Source organism: Pygoscelis adeliae, unplaced genomic scaffold (genome assembly GCF_000699105.1).
Source record: "Pygoscelis adeliae isolate BGI_AS28 unplaced genomic scaffold, ASM69910v1 Scaffold124, whole genome shotgun sequence".
Classification (NCBI taxonomy): domain Eukaryota; kingdom Metazoa; phylum Chordata; class Aves; order Sphenisciformes; family Spheniscidae; genus Pygoscelis; species Pygoscelis adeliae.
Genome location: NW_008824791.1, coordinates 4,844,276 through 4,844,807, shown reverse-complemented (window position 1 = coordinate 4,844,807; position 532 = coordinate 4,844,276). Strand labels below are relative to the sequence as shown.

The 532-nt window shown below is 41.9% G+C and overlaps 1 protein-coding gene across 1 annotated transcript in view; it reads right to left on the bottom strand.

Moving 5' to 3' along the window:
* CD2 (CD2 molecule) overlaps positions 1–532 on the bottom strand; it is an 11,175-nt gene that overhangs the window by 2,199 nt on the left and 8,444 nt on the right. The window contains exon 4 of the mRNA XM_009323906.1: positions 63–182. Within this exon, the coding sequence (XP_009322181.1) occupies positions 63–182 (120 nt within the window). The remainder of the gene's footprint in view (positions 1–62; positions 183–532) is intronic.

Sequence of the window (532 nt, the reverse complement as noted above, 5' to 3'; positions counted from 1 at the left end):
CAGCAGGAAGCTCTATGATTTTAGGTGGCTGGATAGCAACATAAAGCCCCTTAAACACTTACAGTCATCTTCGAGCCTTTCTGCTTTCTTCTTCCTGATACAATAAATAAGCAAAATCACGAAGATGACAAAGAAGATTGCGCCTCCTGCTATGCTTAAGATGAGATAAAGGTCCAGCTGGCCTAGTTAAGGGAATGAAAGAGGATGTTAGAGGAAAAGAAATAACTTGCACAATGTCTACCTAGAATTCTGTATTTTCTTCCACTGACTGTAAAGGCAGCCCCAGTGAGAGAGTCCACCCTTTGCCTTTTCTCTGTACACAGCAGAAAGTTGCTGGTTCTCATTGTGGAGAATTTTGATTGCTCCCTGATGGATTCAAGTTCTGCAGAAAATTGAAACCAGAGCATTCATGTGTGCCAGCTCATCCTATTTCATTTACCACAAATGCCCTGTTCCTGCTAGCAATGGACCCTTTTAAGGACAACGAGCATCCAGGCAGTGCTCAGCATCTAACAAAAATAAACTTTTTAAG